At 48.6% G+C, this 27,434-nt stretch overlaps 1 protein-coding gene across 27 annotated transcripts in view; it reads right to left on the bottom strand.

The window, feature by feature from the left end:
- The window catches only part of EPS15L1 (epidermal growth factor receptor pathway substrate 15 like 1), a 102,054-nt gene that overhangs the window by 38,638 nt on the left and 35,982 nt on the right, over positions 1 to 27,434 (bottom strand). For 21 of the 27 annotated variants that reach the window (XR_009452952.1, XR_009452953.1, XR_009452954.1 and 18 more), the window contains 8 exons: positions 25,482 to 25,715; positions 20,598 to 20,755; positions 18,055 to 18,211; positions 17,723 to 17,808; positions 13,049 to 13,121; positions 6,359 to 6,520; positions 5,560 to 5,757; positions 3,674 to 3,844 (listed from right to left, as the gene is read on the bottom strand). Coding sequence is in view for 24 of the 27 variants with exons in the window: in XM_059696368.1 (XP_059552351.1) it covers positions 3,674 to 3,844; positions 5,560 to 5,757; positions 6,359 to 6,520; positions 13,049 to 13,121; positions 17,723 to 17,808; positions 18,055 to 18,211; positions 20,598 to 20,755; positions 25,482 to 25,715 (1,239 nt within the window). In the remaining 3 variants the exon portion in view is untranslated. The remainder of the gene's footprint in view (positions 1 to 3,673; positions 3,845 to 5,559; positions 5,758 to 6,358; positions 6,521 to 13,048; positions 13,122 to 17,722; positions 17,809 to 18,054; positions 18,212 to 20,597; positions 20,756 to 25,481; positions 25,716 to 27,434) is intronic. The other 6 variants (XM_059696365.1, XM_059696367.1, XM_059696371.1 and 3 more) reach the window with 4 other exon arrangements.

Below are 27,434 nucleotides of genomic sequence, written 5' to 3'. Positions count from 1 at the left end.
TAAGTGCTTATTTCTAGAAACAAACACGCATATTTAAATCAAAAGGAAAAAAAAGATTTGCTTTTGAAGAGTACATTTTTATAGTGGGAACAGCCTATAAAGAGGGGAGGTGGAGTTTGCAGTATGCAAGGGAACAATGCATTTGGCTTAAAAATACTGAGTGTTTTGGTTAATAAAGACACATCCTCAGTGAAAACATGCAAGTTTCACTGTGATATTTAAAAGCACAACATCCTCCCTGACTCTGGTGAATGTGCCAGCATCTGTGGGGCTGGCACATGAATCCATTCTTCCAATTGACCAAAACCAAATAAAAGAGCTGGAGCTTTGGTCAAAATACAAACAGTGGTTACTGGGAAATGACATCAAAGGTGCCAAAGGAAGATTCCTGACAAGGCTTCCTACCACATGAGCCGGTCCACCTGGGGAGGATGGGTCTCAGAGGCACGGGGCTAACAGGAAGCCTTGGGTTTTGGAAAAAAAAACGAACCAACACCCATGGCCTCTGATGAATATGAAGCAATTGTTCTTACCTGGGAGAGATCATCTGGAACCTCCAGCCAGGGCGGGAAAACCTTCCCAAGGTGGGGAAACCACAGCAGGTTCTTAGGCAAGTAAGTACAGAGGTCTGCAAGCACCGCGCGACTGGTGGCATGGCAGAGCGCAGTTCCGTAGGGACATTGTGGTGCTAATGACAAGATGGGTACCCAAGGAGCACCCAGTGGGGCTCTCAGACACAGAAAATAGGATGGAGTCCTGATCTAAGGAGGCCAGGGGGAAATAAGCCTCTCGAACTGTACCATGGGCAAGGTGCCTACTCCAGAAGGATCAGGAGGGATCACAACACAGACGAAGCCAGGACTTAAGAATAACGTTTCTTTCATTTTCAATTGGCACCAATTTACAAGTTGATTGGATTTGTTTTGATTTGCTTTTTAAAAATGTTTTCCATCATCATTTGAAAGACTGCCAAATACCAGTGGACAATGTCAGAGAAAAGACTGATTCTGGAAGCTCCAACCATGAGTACCCTAAACTGAAAGTCAGGTCTCCACTCTCTCTCAGGGGCAATTATCTCCCTGAGGCAGCCATTGCTCCCTCCCCTTCAAAGGAAAAGCCTCAGAAAACCTTAGCAAGACTCATGTGGTTAGGGTAACCACCGGGGGTTTGGGTTCCATTTCACAGATTCAGAGCAGAAAACTAGATTTCCCCTGGTACAGAGATACCATAATCTTTTCCATCCACGAGAAATGAGCCATCTGCCAACTTGGGAAATACAAGTGCAGCAGACCAGCATGGTATGAATGATACGTCCCTTGGCAAAGGTTAAAATACCTTCAAACATAAGTTCAGTGACCAGTCTCAAGTTTTGTACTTCATAGGAAATAGAAATGACACCTGTGAAAGGACATCAAAGGGGTTTCTGTGACATTCCTTCCCTTTAAATGGGACTGGGCAGTGGTGTACTGGTGAACCAGCTTTCTGGAAAAAAGTCCTGATGGGCAGATTCTGCCAATTCCTGTGGTGTAAAGACATTGTGGCCGATTTCAAGTTATCAAAGTTGAACAACCAGCTAACAAAATTCCTATTTAATAATCAGCTGTGGAATGTCAGTAACACTGGCTCCTGTGTGTCACAGGGGCTGGATGTGACAGACAACCCAGTCTTTCAGGATGAGTTCTCAGCAAGGTTTAAATTAGGGTTGACTTATAACCTACTCTCTACTAGACAGATTGGTTGGATATTGACATCAAGGGCAAGAGGTCAACATACTCATCATCCAATGAGAGAAAAGACATAACCATGACTTTAAGAATCCTGTGTCTCTTGGACAAAGTAACACAGTGTGAGCTTAACACTAAACTTAGTAATTTTAGTAGTAGTGCCTAGGCTTTAAGAAAGTTCTAGATGCAGCTCTGTGGTTATACTAATCTTAGGACTAAATCCCTCACTTTCACCCCTCTGAAGAGAACTAAGAGCTCCCTCTCCTTTGGAGCAGTCTTGAAATGTTCAGGATTAATAAAATGCCCTCTTCAAAGTGTTTATTAAGAAATGGAAACAAACCAAAAAAATGCTTTAAAAACTATATTTGTACAAGATAAATAGTTTTTCTTTCAGGTATCAGTTGCAAGTTTCTATGTAACATAACTGACATCAACATTCCAAGATGAACTGACTCTCATCTAAACGCTGCTCCACTTGGAACAAAAATAAAGAAAGGTTAAAAAAAAAAAATCTGTGGGCAATGGGGATGGAGGAATCACTGGCCACTTGCAAACTGCCACTTCACTGCCAACTTTTATCCAAGGAAACCAATTTTATCAAACCCTGCCAAACAGTTTAAGAGCAAGGTGTTCCCTGAACTAGCACAGAATCAGACAAGCCGAAAGCCACGGGAGGGGACTGGTTACAAGGAGGGGAAAGTAAGAGCAGGGTTGTGAAGCTGAAATACACACAGAGGGAGCCAGACCCCAAGCAGGAAATTCTGTCCCACGCACTTCATGAAGAACGAACATTCATCGTCTACATTCAAGCTGACGATGGGCCCAAGAGCGGATATGTCGCCTATTTACAATTCCACAAGAGAGAGGAGTCTGAATGGCTGAGGGAGGCAATGATGGCCAGAGAGAGGAGACAGATGAGAACACCACCAGCATATTCTAAGCAATGTGGGGAAGGAAGCTCAGCTTCCTCATAAATTCTTGGGACTGAGTACTTGGCTACTGAGAAAAGAAACATGTCAAGGAATGAACATAAAGAACCGAGTCTTGAGAGCGAGAAAGGCTGTCCAATTACAAGGAGGAAAGGAATCCAGGAAGCAAACAAAGCTGGGAGCAGAAGGAGGGCTTGGAAGGGGAGCCCTGGAGAGAGATGAAGTGCAAGGTGATCTGCTAAAGGCTGTGGGAGCAAAGCACAACAAACCCATCAAGACCAACCACGTCCCACTGGCACCCTCAAGAGCACAGAGACTCTCCTCAGCCAGACTAAATTGGAAACAGCACACACCAGGGCTCAGGGCTACAAAGGCAGACTGGTGGGAACAGGGGGGCGTGACAATCTAAGGAAAAAGTAGCACCTGCTGGATGCCAGAACCCTGAGAGACCACAGCAACCTAAGAGCTCAACAGCCCCTCGGGCCTTGATCACGGCCCCCAGGTTCATGAGGTTTGGACTCATGTGCCAGGTTTCAAATGTAACCAAAATTTCAGAACAGAGGCCAATTCGTAGGTGAGGCAGCCATGTCCCAAGGGGGCTATTTTCTTTCTCTTTATCAATACATTTGATTTTCAAGGTGCTCCTTGTGGAAACAGACAAACACATTTCCTCAGTCCCTCCATTAGCAGGATGTGGGTTTCACAATTTAGGAGACTGATCTAAGTTTGGTTAAGTTTGAGAAGCCTTCCATTTTTGGGTGATTGGCCCACGGAGATGGAAGTCTTTTAAAAAGTGGTTTTACAAAGGGGTCAGGCCTATCCCATTGCTTTGCCCTGGATGAAGCACGGCCACATACGCTGGGCTGCGGGGCTGGTGGGGACTCTCAAAGCAGCAGTGCACATGAGAAACGCCCTGCACTTGGATAGAACAAAGCTGGCAAGTGCTGGACCGATTGGGAGGGTTTTTTCTCGGATCCCAATGTGGGACCTGATCCCAAGACCAGAATATATTTATTCCACCTTTACCATGGTTCCAAAACCGCCCCTCTCTGTCAGGGAGACACCCTCGCTCAGGTCAGCTAAGTTGGTCAGGCTGGCGCCATGGGCCCCATCGAGCACCTCGTCGTACTGCTCCAGGTTCCTGTGGGCTTCCTGCTGGCTTTCGTGCAGCTGGGCAAGTTTGCTTCTTGCCTGCACAACAAAGACATCACTTGCATCAAGTGGCAGTTAGGGAAAAATTCTCAAGTGAGACATGTTTTTCATACAACCCTGAGCAACTCGTGTGGGTAACTAAATTACCCATCTATAAGGAGTAGGTGACCCCTGTCACCATATTTACAAGTGAGAACCCTCATAAACCAAGACAAGGTCCTTCTCATGGCCCCAGAAGACCTCTCTGTATCCCCAGCTCCTGAGAGAGGCATGAGTTCAAAAAACCATTTGTCAATTCTAAACAAACTGAAATTAGACAAAACCCAGATTCACAATCTGTTCAAAGTAACACTCTCTTTTATAGGGTTTTTATTACCCACTTGCTCCTCCTTTGTCCTGGAGAAGACGTGTGAGGCCCAGGAAAGGAATACAGCCTATGAGGTCAGACAGACCCAGGCATTTACTTTAAATGTCTCGTACACACGGCATGACCTCAGGCTGGTGACCTAACCTCTCTGTTCCCTCTTCTCCAAAGTGAACCATTGGAAATCATAAGTAAGACAGAGTCTGGCAGGGTGGGCATTAATAAACAGCAGTTACTGTTATTATCATTATTATTAATAACATACTCTTATATCCTGGCTCCTATGAAGATTTTACAAATTCTAAAAATATTTAATATAATACTACAGATGTTAACAAAACACAATTTAGTTATTAAATCCCCCCCCCCAGTACATGTTTGTGATAAATTTTTGTCTGTAAACTATCAGAGAACAAAAGCTCTATTTCGTTAAGAAAGGAAGCACAGCCCCTGGCTGGTGTTGCTCAGTGATTAGTGTCAGCCTGCACACCAAAGGGTCTTGGGTTCAATTCCCGGTCAAGGGCATGTACCTGGGTTGTGGGTTCACTCCCCGCCCTTGGTCAGGGCACATGCAGGAGGCAACCAATCCATGTGTCTCTCATATCGATGTTTCTCTCTCTCTCTCCCTCCTTCCCTCCCTCCCTTTCTCTTTGAGAAGCAATGGAAAAAATGTCCTCAGGTGAGAATTTACAAAAAAGAAAGAAAGATAGGAAGGAAGGAAGCACAAATAGCCATTTCAATACTGCTGAGGGCACACATAATCCCCATTTTGTACGAGGGAGACCCAAGGGCCAGCAGGGAGTGCTATGGCTGTCACATATAGTGGGCAGGAAAAGCGCTCTCCCTCTGCTGGTAAGCAGCGCTGTAGGCCACATGGCCTTCACATCAGAGCAGGACAGGGAGGGGCTGCCCAGGAAGCCTGAAGACCGGAACAGGGCGCTGCATTCAACAATGCTCATTATAGGTTGGGGCCTCCTCAATGTAATTGTCTTCAAATTGCATGGGAACAGAGAGGCACTGGACATGTCTCCCACACTCATGCTTATGGGAGAACCAGGCTGATGAGATCATTTCCTGAACCCAAGGCTCTCTCCCAGTGAGCCATTAATTTAATGCCCTTCATTCTGCCCCTGCCCACTCCTGAAAATGAGATGCACTCAGGCAGGGAAGGGAAAAGAGTGAGACCAAAGTCAGCATGATGCTAGAACACACACCAGGGGTTCTCAGCAATTAGCCTCCAGGTGGCAGGATGCTAGTGAAGTGAGTGCGAGCAAAGGGAACAAGAGGCCTCAGGGCAGACACTTGGCCCCGCCAGTCAAACAGCTCGTGGCAGCTGCTCTGCTTGGCAGAAAACCCTAGGCCTTGGCAGGGCCTGCTCCCAGGGAGATACCTGGTTGATTTCATCTTGTGTGGACTTCAGAGACTTGATAATGGTTTCCAGTTGAACCTTTCCAGCCTGAATGCTCTGCTCCAGCTGGGTCTCTTCCTGCTGCAGCCGGTTCAGTTCCGATTTGGCCCGGTTGAGGTCGTCCTCCTGGGACTTCAGGTCAGATTCCTGCGACTGGATCTGGGTCTTCAATGAGGAAATCTGAAATAAGATGAAATATGGCTCCAAAGGGAGAATTCTTAGTTCACGGTTTTTGAACAAGCTAAGCCAGGGAGGCCGGACACCTGACTTCCTCACGGGCCCTCTACACCCAAAACAAAGACAGAAACAACAAGGCAGACATGCTCACCCATGTGACTAACAGAAAGTCATGTTGGGATAAAGAGGAACTCAAGCTCAAGCTCGAACAAACACAGGCAATCTGTCCTAGTGGTTGAATGTCCCCACACGAGGCCTATAGGGGTTTTATAATCTGCTGAGGCTAGGGCCTCCCTGGTTGTAACAAGCAGTTAAGATAGCAGAGGAAGGAGAGAGGTGTGCTGGACTCCCATGCTGTCAGGCGCGGGCCAGGGGATCAAGGAACAACACATAGGTTCTTGGGGATCAAGGCTGATCTCTCCTCAACTTGGCAAGTGAGACTGAGGTCAAATCCCAAATGTGTAAACATTTTTCCAAATGATATGTCCAACTACTCTATCAAACCAGCAGTGTTCTTCACATTGTGTTTCAAGGTCATCGTGAGCTTGGAGAAGCCCTTGGGAAGCTCCCTCCCCATGCTGGACTCCAGCGGAACGGGACTCACCATCTGAGTCTCATCCTGGCACTTCTGCCTGACGTCACTCAGCATGTCTCGCAGTTTGGCCTTCTGCTGGTCCATTTCATCCAGGCGGTCCTGGGCATCCTGTTTCTGAGCTTCCAGCTCTTGTAAACTGCTTGTTTCCCGGTCTAAGTCATTTTGTAATTCCTAGGGAAGGGTTGTGTGAATTTACTTGAGACTGGTGAAAAGGAGCCATGCTAATATAACAGGTCACAGCCTGGGCTGGAGCCCCTGGACATCTGTGCTCGGGGTGGCACCCTGCACACACCCACTGTGAATGTGTGCATCTCAGCTGGGTGACTTGGCTCAATCTCTCATTAAGTCCCTTCAGCAAATATTTACCGATGGCCTAAGAGAGGCCAGGCACCGGGAGAGGGGCTGGGACCCTGACGAAAAGAGCTCTCCAGGGGCCTATGGCTGGGGGTGGGAAGGAGACAGGAGACATCTAAACACAAATGAACTGAGATGAAAGGCACGAAGAGACAGCATGGGTGTTGGTGGAGTCACGGGGGGTATGGGGAGACCAGACTGATGCTACATGGATGGAGAAGACCCCAGTGGAAGTACCACTTAGGATGGACCCGAAGAACAAGCAGGTGGCAACCAGAAAAAGAGGCAGGAATGTGACCATGTTATCTCAGACATGCCCCGTGTTCACCAGTCTCAAGTAAATTCAAAGATCCAATACAGAGGCCTGGTGGAAGGGGCCAGGGAGCTCCAAGGGGTGTGGGGATGTCCATTCCAGTGGAGCAAAGGGAAGCAGGATGAGGGCGGCAGAGGCTGCCTCGCTTCTGCAGTGGGAAGCCCCTGGAGACTGTTCAAATGCGGGCGTGGGACCTGCACTCCACTGCTAAAGCCCCTCCAAGTCAGCCATATCTACAGAGATGGCCAGTCCAGGAATCCTTGGCCCTGACAACTGCACTCCTAGGAAAAGCATCCTAGAAGTATATGGAACATGTGACAACATAAACATCTGTAACAGCAAAATCATCAACAATGCAAATTCAACCAGGCAGGGCTGGCTGATGACTTACGGTGCAGCCCACTCAAGGGATCTCAAGTTTCCAGTTACAATGTGAAATGAACAAGGTACGCAACAGAGCACGTGTTTTGCACCGTGGCATTCGTGCAAACAGGAAGGGGAGAATATGCATAGCTGTCTCTCCTTAAACATGCACAAGGGAAGGCCTCCTGGGAGCAAATCCACTGCATCCCTGGAGACCAAAGGGAGGACAGGTGGCTCTCATCTTTGATTTTCAACCAGACAAGTCTAATGGAATGTCTTATCTGAAATAGGATGGCAGAAGAGAATGTAGCCTGAGGAGCCAACAGAGGGAGCCAGGACGGTGGGCAGAGGGTTCAGGCTGGGTCCAGGGAGAGGTGACAGTGGCCTAGGCAAGGTGGTAGCTGTGGACTCAAAGAAAGGGGTGAATTTGAGGATCTCTAGTCGGGGTGAGGAAGGACAAGTGGTAAGGCTGATCCCCAGGGCTGGCCAGAGCTGCAGGTGGCTGGTGCCTTTTCGGGACAAAACCAGAAGACTGTGCATGTCTCCCTCTCCCTGCTTTGAGGACAAGAACATCTCGACTCTCTCTTCTTTCAACAGGCAAAATGCATCTCTGAGTTATTTTGGAGAGCTGCGTTCTCTACTCCGCAGTCTCCCTGCCCCTGACCTTTAATTCAAAGAGCACATCTCAAGTCTGACACGTTTGGGAGATAACACAGAATGTCTGAAAGGGGGTTGGTGGTGGAGAGTCGGGGTGTAGGTTTACCACATCTGAGGGAAGGACAGGTGATGGGGGAGGGGGAGACGAAGTGTGGCAGCCTGGGACAGCAGGTGGCCAACAGCCTAGGCATGTCAAAGAATCTGGGCCTTGTTCCGAAATGGATAAGGAGCCATTAAAGAGCATTGCAGAGACAAAGACTCATCGGTGCGTTTAGGAAGGGCACTGGGGTCACAGTGGGGGAGGTGTCTGAGCAAAGAGAGAACAGAAATAATGCAGACAACCCACAGACTCAACAAAATCCCCACCAGAACCCGAACTGGCTTCTGTGTAGAAACTGTAAACAGATTCCAAAATTCATAAGGAAATTCAAGGGATCCAGACTAACCAAACGATCTTTGTTTTATTATATTTCTATTTATTTCAGAGAGGAAGGGAGAGGGAGAGATAGAAACATCAATGATGAGAGAGAATCACTGATTGGCTGCCTGGCAGCCCCATACTGGGGATTGAGCCCGCAACCTGGGCATATGCCCTGACAGGAATTAACCATGACCTTCTGGTTCATAGGTCAACACTCAACCATGGAGCCGGTCTAACCAACAAAATCTGGAAAAAGAAAAACAAAGTTGACAGACTCATACTTTTTTATTTCAAAACTTACCACAAAGCTTCAGTCATCAAGACAGTGTGATACTGGCATAAGGAGAGAGATATATAGAGGTCAATGGGATAGAACTGAGAGTCCAGAAATAAACCCACACGTCTATGGCTAATTGAATTTCTGATGCATGCCAAGACCATTCAGTGGGGGAAAGAATAGCATTTTCAACTAAGAGCACGGGGACAACTGAATCTTTACATACAAAAGAGTGAAGCTGGACCCTTACCTCACACCATATATAAAAATTAACTCAAAATAAGTCAAAGACCTAAATCTAAGAGCTAAAACTATAAAATTCTCAGAAGAAAACATGGGATAAATCTTAATGACCTTGGGCTTGGCAGTGGGTTCTTAGATGTAACACCAAAAGCAAAAAAAAAGAAATAAAAAAACTGAGCTTCACAAAAATTTAAAACTTTTGTACTTCAAAGGACACCATCAAGAAAATGAAAAGATGCCCTAGCCAAACTGAACTGTGTGGCTCAGTGGACAGAGCATCAGCCTGCGGACTGAAGGGTCCCAGGTTCAATTCCAGTCAAGAGCACATGCCTGGGTTGCAGGTTCGATTCCCCAGCCCCAGTAGGGCTGTGGCGCATGTGGGAGGCAACCAATCGATGTGTCTCTCTCACATCGATGTCTCTCTCTCCCTCTTTCTCCCTCTCTGTGCCCCTTTCTTCCCTCTCTTCCATTCTCTCTAAAATCAATGGAAAAAATATCTTTGGGTGAGATTAACAACAATAACAAAAAAAACACAAAAAGAGGCCAGACACAAAAGACCATCTGGTGTATAATCTCATTTATATAAAATGTCTAGAACAGGCAAATCCATAGAGACAGAAAGCAGATTAGTTCTCATGGGCTCGGGAAGCGGGATGGAAAGTGATGGCTAATGGAATAAGGTTTCTTTTTAGAGTGATGAAAATGTTCTATAATTGTGGTGGTGGTGGTGGTGGTTGTAGAACTGTGTGCATATACTGAAAACCACTGAATTATACAATTCAAATGGGTGAATTATATCTCAGTAAAACTGTTGATACAAAAACAAAACAAAAAGATGCCGCAGGCCCTCACCAGCACAGTAGTGGGTAGCAAAGGAAATGGAGCTGAGAGATGCTCAGGGCAGGATGGGGGAGGGAGGTGACGTGAACAGGACTGTGGGGGCTGAGGCTGAGCTGAGCTTTTGCTGCTTAAAACCAAACATAAACTGACCTGAGTGGAACAAAGGGCTTCCACTCCACACTGGGCCCTGACCCACAGCTATGCCAGCAGGTGTGATGCGTGATATCCTGGCCTGACCCATCTGGGAAAAGGCAACAGGAATGAAAGGTAAACCTGTTTTCAAGAACTGTAAGAAAAATATACTGTTCTGTCACTGACCAAGGAGCTGCCATCATTCTAGCCAGCTTACAAAGGAGGCCCCCAAAGAACTGGGCTGGCCTGGCTAGAATTAGGCTTCCTCCCAGCTGGGGGCAGGGGGCCGGGGGGGAGGGGTCTATCAAGGTGTACATGTACCCAAGTGTCGTAAAGCTGGCAGGAGTACGCTGTTGGAGCCCACCAGTAGGAGCTCCAGGGGGTCTCACCATGTCTGCCACAGACAAGAGGGGACAGTAGCTCCAGGACTTTAGATTGAATATCTGCAAAGACCCAATGGCTTTCTCAGAATTGGCTGGGAGCAGATGCCGGAGACCCAGTGACTGGTTTCCTTGGTAGTTAAATGACATTACAGCACCCAGATCCTCAGTGATCAGAATGCAAACCATAGCTGGCTTAGGCAATGTGGTGGGAAGGGAGAACCACTCAGGCTGGGTTAAGACATGAGGGAGCCCTAGCTGGTTTGGCTCAATGGATAGAGCATCGGCCTGTGGACTGAAGGGTCCCGGGTTTGATTCCTGTTGAGGGCACATGCCCAGGTTGTGGACTTGATCCCCAGTAGGGGTCGTACAAAAGGCAGCCGATCAATGATTCTCTCTCATCATTGATGTTTCTATCTCTCCCTCTCCCTTCCTCTCTGAAATCAATAAAAATATTAAAAAAAAAAAAAAAGACATGAGGGAAGGGAAGGCCAGCTCCACCACACCCCACCAAGAAATGAAAGGATAGAAGGTGAAGCAATGTGGGTACCTGGGTGGGATGGGGGGGGAGGGGTGGGGAAGAGGGGAGCGCTTTGTATCTAAGGTGAAAATCAGAGGGCATGGTGAAAATCAAATGACTGGATGAAGGTACAAACATGTAAAAAAATAGTCACTTCACCTATGAGGTGCTCTTATAAAAGCACTGAATATCAGCCCTGGCTGGTTTGGCTCAGTGGACTGAGGGTTGCAGGTTCAATTCTGGTCAAGGGCACATACCTCAGTTGCAGGCTCGATCCCCGTTCATGGTCGGGGTGCATGTGGGAGACAACCAATCCATGTGTCTCTCTCACATCTATGTTTCTCTCTGTCTCACCCCCTCCCTTCCATTCTTTCTAAAAACCAATGGGGGGAAAAATCCTCAGGTGAGGATTAAAAAAAAAAGCACTGAATATCAGAGGTAGGCCAGTCCCTGCCTTCCGACCCAGAACATTCCAGGAGACCATCTAAGGCTCAGTCCTCACTGCTAATATGCAGAGAGACTGAGAAACCAGTGAAGAAGGGTCTGGACACAGTAGAGTGTGAACCAATGAAAGTCCTAAAGCTGAGTAGACACACCCACCCCACCCTGTCTGCAGACTGCAGCTATGACAGAGGACATTTCTCACAGGGCCAGTGGACAGGCATCAAGTGCCATCCACCCCATGTCTCATAAAGTTCCAGCCCCTTGTGGGTAAATGCAGGGAATAGGTAGAAGGATTGTGAGCCTGACTTGGCTTCCCCTAGCCCAGACTCAGGTCCCCACCCTAAGAGGTGGGCCAGAACAAACCAGCCACTCCTGTAGCACACACTGGGACCAAATGCTGGTCTCAGCTCTATGCAGAGCAGCCCATGCACTGATCCTCACTGCCAGCTAGAGATGAAGGCTGGGAAGCTAAGCCACCCATCCATGGTCACCAAGGTGGGATGTGGTGGGCTGGCATCCTGATTGCTCCACTGTGCTCCTCCTTCCCCCAGCTCTGAGTTCAAAGCACTCAAGAACCCCACGCAGAGCCAGTCCCAGCTCAGGGACCCATGGCCAACTCAAGTCCTCTCCCAGGGACAGTGCCTTCTCTATGCATTCACACCTGGGACGTTGCAGGAACTTATGTCTCTTCAAGGGTGTAGTTCCCAGGTGCTGACCATTTTGCTCCTGGTGCAACCTCCCCTCTGCTCATTGAGTAGCTAAGTTGGCCCCAAGTGAGTACTGAGCATGTGCCAGACCCCATGCTCCAGCCCCACAACCCAGAAGAGTACAACACTCATTACCAATGTCACACAAAGCCCAGAGACATTACATTAAGTAACTTGTCCAAAATCAAGCTACTAAGGAGAGCCGAGTTTGAGCCCAGGTAGTTAGACAATCCCAGTCTCTGCCATCACCACCACCCACTAGGAAACACTCGGAGCAAGAATGTTCTAAGACAGGTTAGAGGCCATTGTCTGAACCTCACAAATTCAGGCTGATTGAAAGAAGCCAGACACAAAAGACCACATGCTGTATGATCCTATTTATATAAAATGTCCAGGACAGACAAATTCATAAAGACAGCCCGGCCGGTGTGGCTCAGTGGTTGAATGCCAACCCATGAACCAGGAGGTCATGGTTCGATTCGCGGTCAGAATACATGCCCGGGTTTTGGGCTCGATCCCCAGTGGGGGGCATGCAGGAGGCAGCCAATCAATGATTCTCTCTCATCAATGATGTTTCTACCTCTCACTCCCTCTCCCTTCCTCTCTGAAATCAATAAAAATATACTTATAAAAGTAAATAAAAATACTTTTTAAAAATCCATAGAGACAGAAAGCAGATTAGAGCCTTCCAAGGAAGGGGAAATGGGGAGTGACTACTAATGGTTATGAAGTAACTTTTTGGAGTGATGAAAATATTCTAGGATTAGAGATGATGATTAGGCAACATAATATGCTAAGAACCACTGAATTATACACTCCAAAATAGTGAATTTTACATTATGCAAATTGTCTATCTCAATAAATTTTTAAAGCCCCTGTCTATGATTATAGGGAACTTAAGAAAATTCACTTGGAAACGCCCACAGAGCTCCAATTCCCAGTGAATGCAGGGCCACGTTCCCCATGACCCCATCCTGCCAACACTGACGAAACTCCCTGCCCTGCATTTGACACAGGACAACCTGACCAGAAGGTGCACCATGCTTACCTGCACCTCGTTCGTTTTCTGTCTGATGGCCTCTTCCTTTTCTCTAATGTCTTGTTCCAGTGTGTATTTCTCCCTGAGTGTTTAAAGATATTTCATGAAAGCACAGAGTAAGTTAACTGTCACCATAGTGCAGATTCTCCACCTGACTTCTCAAGACCCAATTCCAGTCCTAGCTGCTTTGGCTCAGTGGATAGAGCGTCGGCCTAAGAACTGAAAGGTCCTGAGTTCGATTCCGACACGGGCACATGCCCGGGTTGCGGACTCAATCCCCAGTGGGGGGCGTGCAGGAGGCAGCCGATCAGTGATTCTCTCATCATTGATGTTTCTGTCTCTTTCCCTCTCCTTTCTTCTCTGAAATCAATAAAATACATTAAAAAAAAAAAAAGACCCAATTCCAACCATCCCTATGGAAACCCACGGAAGTCTAGGAATGACCCAGGGACCATTTGCCCTAGGTCAGTGGTCGGCCAACTGCGGCTCGCGAGCCACATGCGGCTCTTTGGCCCCTTGAGTGTGGCTCTTCCACAAAATACCACGTGTGGGCGCGCACGTACAGTGCGATTGAAACTTTGTGGCTCATGCGCAGAAGTCAGTATTTTGTGGAAGAGCCACACTCAAGGGGCCAAAGAGCCGCATGTGGCTCGCGAGCCGCAGTTGGCCGACCACTGCTCTAGGTGATTCCCTAGCCTGAAAGCATGGGGAAAATCTGTGGATGGGATGAGGCATCACTCCCACTGTGGACATGAGAGCCCTTTAAAGCACTAGATTTTCAAAGAGGGAGTCAGAGTGATGCCCATGGTGAGGAGGACTTTACAGACTGATGTTTCGGGAGCGAGGGAGAACAAGCGAGCACCCTTGACCTTGGCTCTGTCAGACCCTGACCAGGGAGCCCAGGCAAGCCCCTTGGGACTTCTGGTCCCTAGAGCTGTGCATTAATAAATATGTGATATTTTAAGCTGTTTAATCTTCTTCAAATCCTATATTCACTCGCTCACTGAACAGAGAGCATCTACTGCTTGGAAGCACCGAGGGCTGAGGACCTGGGGACACACGACCAGAGGCTCCTACCCTCATGAAGCTCACAGTCCAGTGGGAAGACAGGTGACAAATCATTGCACAAATGAATACATCTAAGGGCCACAAAGTAAACCCAACAGGATAAGGAAAGGAGAGTGCTCTTCAGGGAGGTGGTCTGTGAATGGCAGACATGGTGGAAGAACGTTCTAGACGACATGAAGAGGAAAGCAAAGCTTGGCTGGGGGAGCCATGGTGAGAAATCTGAAGATGCAAGTAGGGTGGGGTTTAGAGGCTGGCAGCAGAAAGTGGTAGTGACGCCCTAACTGGTTTGGCTCAGTGGAAAGAGCGTCAGCCTGCGGATGGAAGGGTCCCAGGTTCAATTCCGGGCAAGGGCATGTACCTTGGTTGCAGGCACATCCCCAGTAGGAGGTGTGCAGGAGGCAGCTGATCAATGTTCCTAGCTCTCTATCTCTCTCTCTTCCTCTCTGTAAAAAATCAATAAAATATATTTTTTAGAAAGTGGTAGTGAGGCTCTCGGGTCCCAGGGCTGCCCCCAGCTAACCCCTAGCAGGAGGCTGTGGTTGGCCACTATGCACACTGGTGCTCAGTGGGGCCCTGCCTGTCTCCTCAACTGCACAGAGCTATCAGCCCCCGGAGGCAGAAACCAGTCTCATTCTCCTCCTTATGGACTGAACGTTTGTGCCCCTCAAATTCATATGCTGAAACCCTAACCCCCAAAGTGATGGTAATAGGAGGATGGAGGAGCCCTCATGAACAGGATTAGGGCCCTTATAAAAAAGACCCCAGAGAGCTTCTTCATCCCGTCTGCCATGTGAGGGCACAGAGAGAAGATAGCCATCTATGAACCAGGAGGCAACCTCACCAGACACCAGACCTGCTGGTACCTTGATCTGGGAACCTCAAGAGGCAAATGTCTGTTTTTAAGCCCCACAGCCTATAGCAGTTTGTTGTACGCACTAAGTCACTCTTATTGTGCCCAAAGGGGCACAATTTCATGCACCAGGCCTCTAGTAAGTAATAATACAAGAGTAAACTCTGTTTTCCATACTCATAACTATAAACCTACTTTTGCCCCATCCTATAAGTGCTTTCTTTCCCATGGAGGGCAAAGTGCTTCTGGCCCTTCTGCTCGGTGGCAGGAACATCACTGGCCAATGCACCCTGCCAGCACTTGCACAAGAAGGCCTTCTTTAGGACATTCTGCCAGATACGAAACAATGGTAACCATCTGAATATTCGTTTCCACAAGCCTAAGAACTACCTAACAATGTCCTTTTTAGACCCAACACATTATGATTTGATCACGTTGTAAAGGGAGAGGCAGCAGGTGTCGCCACAACCCCCACCAGCAACAGCTTGCTGAGTTCCTCTCAAAGCTGCCATCTGGGGCTGCTCCAGGCCCAGCCTCCTGTGGATAGATGCTCTTACTGGCCTCTCACCTTCAGAGGGAACACTCCTGGCTGTCAGGGGCTGCACAGCTGTAGAGGCTCCCCTGGCCTGACATGGACACTGATGCCCCTCCTAAGACCCCAACCCTTGCATTATAGGACTCTATGCTCCTCCACCTGCTGTCCTGATTAACAGCCTGATGGGGCTCTAGGACACTGGCCTCCGACTTCAGACCCTCTCCACCTTGCGAGGTTGATTGATCTCTGGTTTGGAGGACACAGCCCCTGGAACTAGGGGAAGAATGGGGGCCATCCTCTGGACTGAGCATGAAGGTGAGTCTGGCTTCTGCAGGCAGCCCAGACTCAGGCTTTGTGACCCACCCAACCAGTCCCACCTGACATCTGACCTGCCTTTGCTTTCTCAGGGCTCTGAGAGGGTTAGAAGCCACTCACACATACCTCTGTAGCTGAGGGCCCCCAGCTGTGAGCGGAATCCAACCCACTCTGGCAAAATACTGCCATTTTATTTTTGTATAAATACAGGGTGTGACAAAAGTAGGCTTATAGTTGTTCCTATGGAAAAGAATATAATCCTATATAATAAAAGCCTAATGTGCTAAGTATCCGGTCATCTGGTTGGCCGTTCAACCAATCAAAGCGTAATATGCTAATGATACGCTAAGGCCGCTCAACTGCTCACTGTGACGTACACTGACCACCAGGGGGCAGACGCTCTGACCGGTAGGTTAGCTTGCTGCTGGGGTCCAGCCAATCGGAACTGAGCAAGAGGAGCCAGACACACCCTGGAGCCCTCCCGCTGTCCCTCCACAGCTGGCCAATCTCCCGTGTTCCTCCCCAGCCCTGACAGTGCACTGGTGGGGTCCCTCGGCCTGGCCTGCACCCTCTCGCAATCTGGGACCCCTCGGGGATGTCGGAGAGCTGGTTTTGGCCCAACAATGGAACGACGAGTCGCTATGACACGCACTGACCACCAGGGGGCAGACGCTCAACACAGGAGCTGCCCCCTGGTGCTCAGTACACTCCCACAGGGGGAGCACCGCTCAGCCAGAAGCCGGATTCATGGCTGGTGAGTGCAGTGGCAGTGGTGGGAGCCTCTCCCACCTCCATGACAGCGCTAAGGGTGTCCGACTGACGGCATAGGCCCGCTCCCTGTGGGAAGCGGGCCTAAGCTGTCAGTCAGACATCCCCCAAAGGCTCCCAGACTGTGAGAGGGCACAGGCCAGGCTGAGGGACCCCCACAAATGCATGAATTTCATGCACCAGGCCTCCAGTAAGTAATAATACAAGAGTAAACTCTGTTTTGCATACTCATAACTATAAACCTACTTTTGCCCCATCCTATAAGTGCTTTCTTTCCCATGGAGGGCAAAGTGCTTCTGGCCCTTCTGCTCACTGTCCCTAAGTAAGGAAAGTGCCCCCTTTCCCAGAATTAACTAAAAAGAGGATGCAGCCTGGCTGGTGAGCTGTTCAGTGGTTAAAGCGTTGGCCCACAAACTGAAGGGTCTCAGGTTCAATTCCTGGTCAAGGGCATGTACCTGGGTTGCAGGTTCAAGCTGCAGCCCCGGTCAGGGTGCATGCAGGAGGCAATCAATTGATGTGCCTCTCTCACATTGATATCTCTCTCTCTCTCTCTCTCTCTCTCTCTCTCTCTCCTTCCCACTCTCTAGAAATTAAATAGAAAAAATATCCTCCAGTGAGGATTAACAAAACAAAACAAACAGAGGATGCAGTTCTGAAGAGGAACACAGGGACCTACAGGAAGTGGGCATATTTCTTTATGCCAGGCTCTGAGAGTGCAACACCCTGTCCAAAGCCTTCATTCACATGTGGGGAAACCCAGGAATGGAGCTGGAGACCTGGGTGTGAGGCCCCTCTAACAGTTTAGCTGTCAATCCTAAGCCATTAACTTGCCACCTGAGTCACAGTCACTTTATGTGTCAGAGATAACAAGGCCTTTGGGGAAGGTGGAGGGAGGTGCTGGTGCTGCCTGGTTACCACCTGCCTGAAACCCCACAGCCCACTGGCTCCAACTGAAGACTCATATACTCAAGCTCATTAAGTCACTTCAGAAATGCAGGAGAATTTGTGTCCCTTTACTTCTGCTGAACACACTAGTGATGGTCACTTTCCAGGAGTTTTTGAACCTCTCTCCAATACTTCTGATAGCGACCTGGGGTAGGTTTGTGTGAGATTCGGAATCTGAGGGGAAGAAGCCACTCTCACATACCTTTGTAGCTGGGCGATCTCTTGACTGATATCATCCAGTTCCTTCACGCCAGTGAATTCCCCCGACCCAAGAGAACTTGAGCTGTCCTGGAACCAAATTCAGACACTCTTACATATTATCACACTGAACTCACCCCACAGCAGGGACTAGTAGGTCTTAGAATGAGGGATAATATCATCTAGGTCTCCCCCAACCCCCAGGCCTGAGAAGTAACTGGGCATCCAGACACACCAGAGACCGGTGGGGAAGACTCATACAGGCTGCCAGCGCCACCTGGTGGCGGGCTGTGGAAGAGATTCAAATACGACAGGGGTGTGCCAGTGGCTACTCACCGGGATAGGGGTGCCTCTCTCTGAGGGTGGGACCATGTCCGGCGAGAGGACCTGAGGGGGGTCGATGCCTTTACTGACCTTCTGCTGAATGAAATACATAGCTAATGCGAATTGGTCTTTGCTTAACTTTCCCGTTTGCCTCGTATCGGCCAGGGCCCTGGGAGAAATGTGGGACGCTAATTACACATCACAGACTTCAGATTCAGGATTCACCCGGAGCAATGAGTACCAGTCACGGGGCCCATGTTTTAAAAACTGGATAATGATGATAAAAACAACAGGCCATAGTGCAACTCCTTTTCTACTAACATCCGACTCTGGGGATCAGTCCTGGCCTCCCACCCAGACACTGGTCAAGGAGGGGCTGGGGGCAGGAGGGGACTCCCTCCTGGCTATTTATCGTATACTGGTGGTGGACACAACGGTCCAGGACAGAGCAGTCATTCCTATGGAAATGGAAGCTGGGCAAATGAGCACTCAGATCTTTAGCCAATTCCTGCAGCCCTGGGTCACTTAACGGCCTGGGACACTGGTTTTCAATGGAGACAATGGCAGCAGCATTTTGGGTCGTCATATAAGGGGATGGGGCCTGAAAAGCCCAGTAAGGCTATGCTGCACAGGACAGTCCCTCCCTGCTGAGGTGTCACTGCCCACATGGCCGTCTGCTGTCCTGGCAGACAGGCAAGGCAGCACATAAGCTCCATGACACCTCAGGAACCAGGAACTGGCTGCTATGGGAAGGGAAGCCTTTCATGGTAAGGACTCGGCCTCCACGTCTTCCAGAAAGGTCTTCCCTTCATTCAGTCACTGCCCACTCAACATGCAGCCTCTTTCCCACTGCGCGGAGTCACTGCAGAAATGAAATCATTGTCTAATGCACAGCAAGGAGAGCTGGGAATGTTGAGCAAACTCAGGCCCAAACATTGTCCGTGAACAGGGCCAGAGGGAGCATGGGAGCATGGAGACGCTGAAAGTCCCTAATCAAGGCTCATTTTAAAAAGTCTTTGTTCCGTCACAGTTTGAGGGCACGATTTCACACTGCAGCTACTTCTCGGTCTGCCTGGGGGCCAGTCCTGCTGCACCCCGAGCCCACAGCAGCTCAGGCTGTGCTTCTCTCCAGCACCTCCCATCTCTCAAGGATCGCGGGCTCCAAGGCCACGTGTGGGTGCTCTGTCAGGTCCATGCTGGTCCTGACACTGTGCTGACTGACGCGGCACTAGGTGCTGTTAGGGGAAAGGCCTAGTCCCTGTTTTCCCTCTGCAACTCGTCTGGCCCTGTTCTCGCCTTTCAGTAACATCCCCTTCCACCGTCACCTGCAGACTAACCTAGACTGTCTCACTTTCCTAGCGGTGATTCTAGAACTCACACAGTATGCCCTTTCCCTTCACTCCCTATATGCAATCCTCTGCATTCCTTCTTTAATCCCAAAGGATTTATGCTTTAATTGTGTCATTTACATGTTGTTACACCACTTACAGGTTGGGTATATGGTATAAATTTCTTCCCTTGCATTGTCCCTTTAAGTAATGATCGGGGCCTTTGACTTCTGTGTACGCCCATTTCAAGTGATAAAGGAGATGTGTTTATTGGTTTCTACAAAGGGACACTGGATCTGAAGGGGCTGCTGCCGGGCCTCCCTCAGCTGGTTTGTGACTAACTTTGGGTGTCATGTGTTCCTGAGGATGGTATGGCCCGCTTCCTGGGCAGAGGCCTCCCTTTACAACAGGGAATTACTGCTCTATTTGGAGGACTCACTTCTCCAGAATCACATGAAAATCCTCTCCTTATAACCCCAAGTGAAGCTCCCGAAGGTCCTGAGCTCCGAGGACAAAGCTAAGAAGTGACTTCCAACACTGGCCGGTTACAAAAAGAGCCACCCCAGTGATGTGAACATTGCTCTGGCTGGCCCCAAAGGGAAGCGGGAGTGAGCCCTGCTCTTCAACCCAGCCCTGAGGTGCAAACCAGTCTCACCAACAGTATGCCCAGTCACTGTCCTGCAAAGGGCACCGTCTCTACGGCAGACAGCTACAATCTCCACCGCCCAGGTCTGCCCTGCTGGAGCCTTGGGGGTTCTTATTGCATATTCCCCGACAGGCGGCCAAGTGCTTCCATCCCAAAAGACTGTGATGAAGGCTGACCTCCCATTAGAATCAGCATAATCACTAGCAGGAACTGGTCTAAGCCATTCAAACAGGTCACCCCAAAGCTCTCTAGGGGGGCAGGACAGGAGACCCACCTGCTGGAGGAAAGTGAACAGACAGGCACGAAATACAGGGTACAGGCCTTTATACCTATACCTTGCTCAGCCCCCATCAGCCTGGTGAGAATAAAGTAAGGGACAGACACAGAGGCCATTGCAGGGCTGAGGAGGCACCCTGACCATCCCTGACTGCCACACCCTCCAGCCCTACTTATCCCTCCGGCCCTTCCTATGGCACAGCCTCATTTCCACGGGGCCCCTTTGAGCCACCCACAGCCATTATTATCTTCCACAGAGCGAGGCCCAAATATTAAGGAGCTGATATCCATCTATCTGTCCTTACCATATGTGTGCTAGAAGGTTCTGGTTGAGGCCAGAGTGCATGAAGATCTCCTTCACCTCCTGGCCGCTCACATAGCCATCCAGGTCCAGGTCAGTCTTCAGGAAGATCTCATCAAAGCGCATCTTGTCTGCCACTGGCACCACCCAGGTTACTGTTGGCTGAAAGGTGGTTTTTGTACAATGGTTAATCCTCAAGCTTTTCAACACCTACAAATATACACTATTAAAGTGTTTTCACGTGTATTTTAGCAGAAAACCTTCCTCAGGACCCAATGAGCCTAGAGGGCAGGCAGGATCCCTGTCTGTAAAAGGGGAAACTGAGACCAAGAGAGCTCACTGCCAAGTCAGTCCGTCTCACCCAGTGGCCAGCCTGTACCCTGCACCCCATCACAGCACCACTCTCCCCTTGCGCTGAGAGGGAGGTAAAGACCCAGCAGGTCTGTCCACCAACAGCTCTTCCACCCCCACGGCCAAGGGCATGCCAGTGATGTTCCAGAAGAGGCTTCAAATGTGTTGGGCAAGACCCTTCTGACCACCTACAGGAGACGGGAGATGGAAGGCCTGTCTCCTAAGAACTGGCCCAGCTCTCACGCCAGCCTTCCTGTCTGCCATCTTCTGTCTGCAAACCCTTCCCTGCAACTGCCAGGTGTGTCTCGATGCCCACAGTGCCAGGATTCTGTACTCCATCCTCTGTCCCTGCCCTGACTCTATGTGACACAGGAGTGCTCCTCTGAGGTATCGGCATGTGCACAGCCCTGATGGGGGGCCTCTGACGAGCATGCCCAGGCCTCTCGAGGGAGAGCATTCTGGCAGACCAATGCAGTGCGACTTTGGCATCTGTGGAGCTTGGCCTCTCACACAGCCTGTTCAAGTTTACTCAAGAAGGACAAGTGCGCCCTAGCCGGCTTGGTTCAGTGAATAGAGCATCGGCCTGCAGACTGAAGGGTCACGGGTTTAATTCCAGTCAAGGGCATGTGCCGCGTTGCGGGCTCGATCCCCAGTAAGGGGCATGCAGGAGGCAGCTGATCAGTGATTCTCTCTCATCACTGATGTTTCTCTCTCTCTCCCTCTCCCTTACTCTCTGAAATCAATAAAATAAATAAATAAATAAATAAATAAATAAATAAATAAATAGGACAGATGCCACCAATAGCGCACTAGGGCCCATGCGACTCCTAATTCAGGGCCTTCAAGGCCCCTTGGATGCTTGGGAATAGGCCTCTTCGATTGCTAACTCTGGATGTGTCACCTCTGACCTTCAGCACTTTCATGGCACCAAGTGCCACAGCATGGCAGCCCCTTTCTCTAGAGAAGTGTCTCTTCATCTGCCTTTCCTAACAGCCCCCTTCAGTGCCCCAATCCAGCAGCACCCGGTGCAAGCACCAGGAGCCCACAGAGTGAGGCTGGGAAGCCGGGCGTCACGTGGCCCAGACTGTTTCAGTCGGGGCTTCGGGTAATGACTTGGTGCCGCCAGGGACTGGTCGGAGACTCTTCAGGACCTAAGGGCCCAATCCAAGAAGCAAGGGCTCCGACAGAGAGGCTTCCAGCAGCAAGACAGACCTGCGTTTTATTTGCTACCTGATGTGACTTGCAGGCTGCTTCCCATCTGCTGTGGCACGGGCTCAGAAGAGATGTGCATACAGGAGCTCTAGTGAAGAAGAGGCTTGCTGTCTTAAGTGACTGGAGCAAACCACACCTCAGATGCCAAGAAACCCAAGGAAAAAGTCACAGCGGGCCAGACAGGCTGAGCTGAGGGGAGAACGGTTTCTGTCTGGGACAACAAAAGTCCTGACGTTTGCTGCACAAACAGAATAACCTTGCTGCCTGATTTCTGGGGTATTGGGGCATGTCAACAGCAAAATCCCGATGCCTGCTTGGTGACAAATCCATACAGGACAGACTTCCCCTAGAGCTGGGTTTAAGCTGGCTCTGTAGCCACAGGCCCCCAGTCAATGGGAATAAAACCTGGTGGCTGGAAGGAGCCTCACCCCAAATCTGGCCATGAACAGGAACAGGTGGCCCTTGGGGAAGTCCCAGACAGGGCATCACTAACCTGCAGATGAGAGAAGTGGGGGAGAGGGAGCATGGTGACTGTGGGTCCCCTGAAATGCTCATTCTTGTATCTGATTCCTCCAGTTGGCCCTATTCCTGAAGGGGACACACCCTCCCACTTTTGAACCTAATAGCCACTGGTAAAATCAGTCTAGTTTAAGAACTCTTGGCAAGCCCTGGCTGGTGTTGCTCAGTAGTTAGAGTGTTGGCCCAGGCACCAAAGGGTCTCGGGTTCAATTCCCAGTCAAGGGCATGTACCTGGGTTGCAAGTTTGATCCCCAAACCAGTGGGGCATGTGCGGGAGGTAACCAATCAATGTATCCCTCTCACATGTCTCTCTCTCTCTCTCTCTCTCTCTCTCTCTCTCTCTCTCTCTCTCTCTCTCTCCTCCCTCCCTCTCTCTCCTCCCTCCCCCCACCTTCCACTTTTTCTAAAAATAAATGGAAAAAATATCCTCGGTGAAGATTAACAACAACAAAAAAGAACTCTTAGCATGAATTTAGCAGACTAAAGGAGATGCTGGGTTTCTTAGAAAACAACAGCTTGTGCAGGTCTAAGTAACCAGCCTCATCCCCTCTTCGTCCCCACCCTATATCCCCTTGCTCACCCTGCCCTGGCCTGCTCCCTGTTTCTAGAACATACCAAGTGTTCCCACTTCAGAGCCCTGGCAGACTAGTCCTCTGATGGCTTCCTGTCATGCAGATTTTAGCTCAGACATCATCCTATCAGTGACTGTCCAGCTGGCCCCACCTGCAGAGGCATGCACTCCTATTCACCCAGACACTTCTAGGCCAGGCCCAGTCCTGCTTTCTCATGGCTGTCAGACCTTCCTTAGTTTATTGATTTACCTGTTATTTGCCTTCCCATTAGGGAAGGAGCCTATCCCACAGTCACTGTGTACCATCCAGGGCCTCCAAAACACGCTGGGCATGGCTGGAGAGCTACTAAAGATATCTGGCTGGGCTGTCTAGACCAGTGATGGCAAACCTTTTGAGCTCGGCGTGTCAGCATTTTGAAAAACACTAACTTAACTCTGGTGCCGTGTCACATATAGAAATTTTTTGATATTTGCAACCATAGTAAAACAAAGATTTATATTTTTGATATTTATTTTATATATTTAAATGCCATTTAACAAAGAAAAATCAACCAAAAAAATGAGTTCGCGTGTCATAGGTTCGCCATCACTGGTCTAGACACTGGGCTTCTTAGCAGACAGCCATGGAGATCTGACCAACCAGAGGTTCACAGCTGTGGGCCATACCCTCCACCTGGCCAGGGCACTTACAGGAGCTGCATTAGCCTTGTCACCAAGCCACTGGCCCTCTCTCATCTTTTTTACTCTAGGGTGCAAAGCTGTCTTCTATGAGCTCCTTGAAAACAAGCCTCCTGAGTCAGAGGTTTAACTTTATAAATATGTTATGAGCAAGAGAAATCGCTGTGTGATTATGCACTTCCCATTTTCATCATATTATGAAGTTGCACTGTGGTGCTGGCTGGCCTGTTTGTTACATTCATTGCTTTGCCTTTGAAACCATAAATGAGGCAGAAAGCGAAGCATGATTCCAGATGTAACTCAGTTCGAGTTTTCACATATTTTAGACAATCTCAAAGGCATTCTTTTATAAAGATGCTTGATTTGCCAGAACAAAAAACATTTATATGTATGATGCTACTGTGCGTGCAGAGTCTGAGCCCCCATGTGTCTTTCTTACATGAGATGGATGCTCTCACTCACCTCATCATTCAACATACACTCACTGAGCATCAGAGTACCAGAGACTGTTCTAAACAGTGAGATTGTAGACCTGAGTCTGCTCTCATGAGCTACAAGGTGTGTGTGTAAACAAACCATACATAACTCACTACATTCCCAGGTATGAGACTCTAAAAGAATGTGGGGTAGCCCTGGCCAGGTATCTCAGTTGGTTAGAACATCGTCCTGATATGTCAAAGTTTCAGATTCGATCCCCAGTCAGGGCACATACAAGAATCAACCAAAGAATGCATAAATAAATAAATGGAATAATAAATCAATGTCTCCCCCTCTTCCCCCTTTCCTCTCTCTAAAAATCAATTTAAAAAATTTAGACAAATGTAAAGCAGAGGGAGGAAAATGGCTGAGTGAGCAGGACCTGGGGATTGCTGGGTAATGGTGTGGTCATGCTAGGCTCCCTGATGAGGTGTTCCATGAGTAGGAGGCTCACTAAGCAAGGTGCCTGAAGCAGGAGTGGCAGAGAACTGAGGAGAGGGCCGGCTGGGAGGTTACTGGTGTGTCTGAGGAAAGGTAATATTTATATGCAAGTGAATGAGAAAATTAATTCTCAGTCCCTGTTGCTATAGTCTGAATGTTTATGCCCCCCTAAATTCATATGTTAAAATCCTATCCCCCAATATGGTGGGGTTAGAACATGGGGCCTTTGAAAGGTAATTAGGTCATGAGGGTGAAACCCTCATGAATGGGATTAGTGCACTTATAAAAGGGACCCAAGAGAGTTCTCTAGCCCCTTCCACCATGTGAGGACACAGCGAAAAAATGGCTGCCTGTAAACTAGAAAGCCCTCATTATTTGCCCAATCTGTCCATGCCTTGGAAGCTTCCAACCTCAAAAACAATGAGATATAAATGTCTGTTGTTTATAACTACCTAGTCTATGGTATTCTGTTACAGCAGCCCAAATGGACTAAAATACCTGTCACAAATATTTTTAATTTAAGCATATCATTGCCATTTGGGAGCACAAAGTACTTGCTCCCAAGAAACATCGTGCTGGGCCTTTCCACATGAAAATGGCTGTGCTGAGAAGTGGCCATGTACACGGAGGGCACCATACCTGTGTTTGCTTGATACTGTGCTTGGGAGACAAGCTTCCTGTGCTGTTTAGGCTGCTGACGCTGCCATGGGAAGGCGTGGAGCGGAGGCTGTCTTTAGGTGGGGGGCTAGCGGGCAGGACAGGCACGGCCCCTGGGAACACTGTCTTCTTTCTCTTGGTGGGTGGGATGAGGGACGGGGGCAAGACGGAGGGCACGGGCTCCTTCTCAAGGGCTCGGTACACCAAGTGCATGGCCTGTAAATGCAGAAGAGAATCACGTTCAGGTGTCAGGACAAGGGCAGACAGAAGGCAGCTCTATCAGGGGCTGCAGTGACAAGACAAAGATCATTCTTTATGTATATATGTATATATATGCGTGTGTGTGTGTGTGTGTTTATTTTATTGATTTCAGAGAGGGAGGAGAGAGAGAAACATCAATGATGAGAGAGAATCATCAATTGGCTGCCTCCTGCATGGCCCCTATTGGGGACCGAGCCCATAACCCGGGCATGTGCCCTTGACAGGAATTGAACCCTGGACCCTTCAATCCACAGGCTGATGCTCTATCCACTGAGCCAAACCGGCTAGGGCCAAAGATTGTTCTTTTTGAGGTCACTTCTAAGCTGAACAGAATAAAAAAACAACTCTTCTAATAAGCTATACTTGCAATGTAAAATTTTCCAAGGCATTTGTAATTGTGATACTGAATAAATACAAAAGGAAGTCGATCATGCCAAACTCCACACGTCCCTTCACTACACAGGAGGGCCAGGGCTGACAACTCACAAAGTACTGGAATTTGAAAATCTAAAGACACACCACAAGAGCTGTGTTTACTTCAAGATATTCTGGAGACTCAGAAATCTACAGGAAAGGGTGCTGTGCCCAGGACAGGCGGCTCTCCTGTTTCAGGCAGGTAGGAAATGGAAACTTTGTCTAAAACAAAGATTAAAAGATTATTTCAAAATGTAACAAGACCAAACCACATTTACAATGCTCCTCACTTCAAAATATTCTTTAAGTTGCTATTTACATAAAGAACAGATCCTTAACACAGGTAGGTCACTATAAAACGCAACAAAATGTTACACCCAGCTGGTGAATATTAAACACACACAAAATGACACAATTCTAAGACCCATTTAAAAAAGAACATAAATCTTGGCTAACATGATAAGAAATGACAAAAACAAAACAAAAAGGGCCCAGCTGGTGTGGCTCAGCAGTTGCGCATCGACCCATAAACCAGGAGGTCATGGCTCGATTCCCAGTCACAGCACATGCCCGGGTTGCGGGCTTGATCCCCAGTAAGGGGTGTGCAGGAGGCAGCCAATCGATGATTCTTCCTCATCACTGATGTTTCTGTATCTCTATCCCTCTCCCTTCTCTCTCTGAAATCAATAAAAAACATATTAAAAAGAGAGAGAGAGAGAAAAAAAAACAACTTGGGGCTCATGAAGCTGTGAGAAGAAAGAGGCCCATTCCAGGTTCACTCCGGGCCGATCACCTCATTCCTGAGGACCACTCCAAGGACACTTCAATGATATGAACACTTTAAGTCGTGCAGTCAAAAGAAATATGAAAAAATAATGAGGGAGCAAGGGGAGGAGACTGGGGAGTTTCATGTTTAATAAGGGCAGGGTTTCAGTTTTGCAGGATGTAGAGAGTTCTGGAGATGGATGGAAGTGGGGATGGCACAACAATGTGAATGTACTTAATGCCACTGAATTGGACACTTAAAAATTATTAAGATGGTAATTCTTTTTGTTGTTGTTATAAGATCCATTTAAATAAATTTTTGTATCTGTAAAATATACTTCTTTAAAAATGTACATATTAACATGTTAAATTCATGTTCAGAAAGAATAAGATCCAAATTGACAGAACACCATGGAAATAATATGAAGGCAATGTTTTAAGAATGGTTCCTCTAGGTCAGTGGTAGTGAACCTTTTGAGCTCAGTGTGTCAGCAT

Source organism: Myotis daubentonii, chromosome 5, assembly GCF_963259705.1.
Source record: "Myotis daubentonii chromosome 5, mMyoDau2.1, whole genome shotgun sequence".
NCBI lineage: Eukaryota > Metazoa > Chordata > Mammalia > Chiroptera > Vespertilionidae > Myotis > Myotis daubentonii.
This window is presented reverse-complemented; position numbering and strand designations above follow the sequence as displayed.